Raw genomic sequence first — 2,442 nt, forward strand, 5'->3', positions numbered from 1 at the left:
ACTACATACATACATATATATATATATATATATATATATATATATATATATATATATATATATATATATATATATATATATATATATATATAATTTATTCGAAATATGTGGTGGAACCTACTTATTTAACATTCGCAGTTATTTTTCATATCATGGAGCCATTTATTCGTAAATAATCTTCAATTGAAGAGTTGGAAAGTTGAAACATATTATGAAAAAATCAAAGAAATTGAGTTTACTAATAATAATACAGGAAAAAATATATAAAAATGTAACATACTTTATTCTCATCCATCAATTCATAAGTTAATCATGTATTTCAAAATGAGATAAACGTGATGCATATTTATATTACAGTAATAAAGTTTGTTTGTGGTGGTCTATGTTTGGAGGCTTCCCATATGATTCACTCTGCACCGTTTCACCCCGTGATTAGTTAGTTAATCGAAGTCCGTTGCAAACCACATAAACAACCTGCTTGCATAGATAAATTGTTGCAGAAAAGCACAACTTAAAGCCTTCATCTTCTGAGAAAGGAAATCTATGAATTTGAAATGTTAAAAATTGAGCTTAAAAATATTTATTTCTAACTTGGAAAACTATTTTTTTATGGTGATGTATAACTTGAGTACATGAAGTGAAAATAATTGTTAACATACTTGAAAATTTGAATTTATTTGTTTCATTGAAAGAGGTATTGAAGTGAGATTGTTCATGAAGATTTTTGTGAGTGTGTCTATAACCGCATAAGGCACTTCAATATTTTCCACTGAAAAATCATGCAACCATTTCTGGACTAGTCTATGATAAGCATAAAATATCTATTACAGTGAAAATGAGAGCATATAACAAATAAAATAATAATAATGTGAAGAAAAAATTTACCGTCTGTCTTCATTTGTTTCACAAAAGTTAATCAAGAGACGAAGACACTTTACTTCATGAAGATCCACAATGTCTGTTCTACCATCACAAGAATCAAAAAATATTGCAGCTTCATCCTCTAGAACAGATATCTGATTCGAGTACGAAATGTTCAACAACTTACAACAAAACTCAAATAAAATTTTATTAACCAGCAACTTTTGTGTCTCTTCGCCATCTGTTCCAACAATAAACTTGTTATAATCTATATTTCTTTTCTTCATCAGCAAAAAGTGAGAAAAAACTAACTCTAGTTCATCAGCTCTGAATTGAAACAATATTATTATTTTGAATCTAACTAAAAATTACTAAAATCATTTGCATCATAAGCGGGAGGAGTTATTTTTAAATACTTGATTTTTAATGCTATTTTATGGCGGATGTTAAAATATTTAGTAACTTGTGGTGCTAGTGAGTGAAAAAAATCAGCCACAATAGCAAATCATGTAAATTTTTTTGGTTTCATAGCTAGTGGAACAAACTATCACTGCACGCCTCATACGCACATAACATACAAACACCATATCACATAAACTTTTTTCTTTATAAAGCAGCTCTATCGAACGCAGAACTACTTACATGCAATTTTATACTTATAATTAAACTTTCATGCCCCAAAGGCCTTACCTACTATCCCCACCACACGACATACATACTAATTATAAGTGCACGCGCAAGCACGTATTGCATCATACAGTATTCAAGCGAAGCCATCGCGAGTAAGACATTTTTTTAATTCTTTCAAATGTAGAGCTGCTTCCATGTTAACTTATATTTAAAACTAAACCTTTATGATACAAAGGCTGTACGATTCACATCACACGACGTACGAACATATTATGTAAAAACGTGCAAGCACAACATCATATGCGTATGATGGTTTTTGAGCTTCGGAAAGACAGTATTCAAACCATGCCATCGAGTAATAGCACTCATACCAACTGAGCTAACTAGCAGACCAAATAACATCGCACAAAAAGCTAACATACAAATATGAAATAAAAATCCCATATACACATATCACTTGACATGTCTTTTTTACCGACTGAGCCAATTCACAGACCAAAAAACATCCTAAAGCTAACATACATATATGAAATCACATAATGTGGCATATACAAGTCACACACACACACAAACAAACATCCCATCACATATAAACAGCACACACTAAAAACTCGCACAAACATCATACACAAACACCAAACAAACATTCACATACAAACGCCACACACAAACATCATATACAAACATCACATACTTTTTTGGCCAAATTTGTAAAGCAATATTATTTTCGTTAGTAATAGAAACAGCATTCAAGAAAATTTTCAAACAATGAAAACCTGAATATTTTAACGAAGTTAGAAGTTAGTTAGTAGTTTGAGTATTTAAATAATAAGCACACAAACACACAACACAATTATATTTGTGTTCTTAAACTTAATAGCAGAGTTTCATTAGTTTAGATATAAAAAAAACGAAATAATTAACACAACATAATATTTACAGCGGTGCACG

General features: G+C 30.1%; 1 protein-coding gene across 1 annotated transcript in view; it reads right to left on the reverse strand.

The window, feature by feature from the left end:
- Window positions 1-881: 881 nt before the first annotated feature.
- HELRODRAFT_173152 (hypothetical protein) overlaps window positions 882-2,442 on the reverse strand; it is a gene marked incomplete at both ends in the record, with an annotated part of 4,783 nt that continues 3,222 nt past the window's right edge. The window contains one exon of the mRNA XM_009019763.1: window positions 882-1,188. Within this exon, the coding sequence (XP_009018011.1) occupies window positions 882-1,188 (307 nt within the window). The remainder of the gene's footprint in view (window positions 1,189-2,442) is intronic.

The sequence above is a fragment of the Helobdella robusta genome, assembly GCF_000326865.2.
Source record: "Helobdella robusta unplaced genomic scaffold HELROscaffold_25, whole genome shotgun sequence".
Taxonomy (NCBI): domain Eukaryota; kingdom Metazoa; phylum Annelida; class Clitellata; order Rhynchobdellida; family Glossiphoniidae; genus Helobdella; species Helobdella robusta.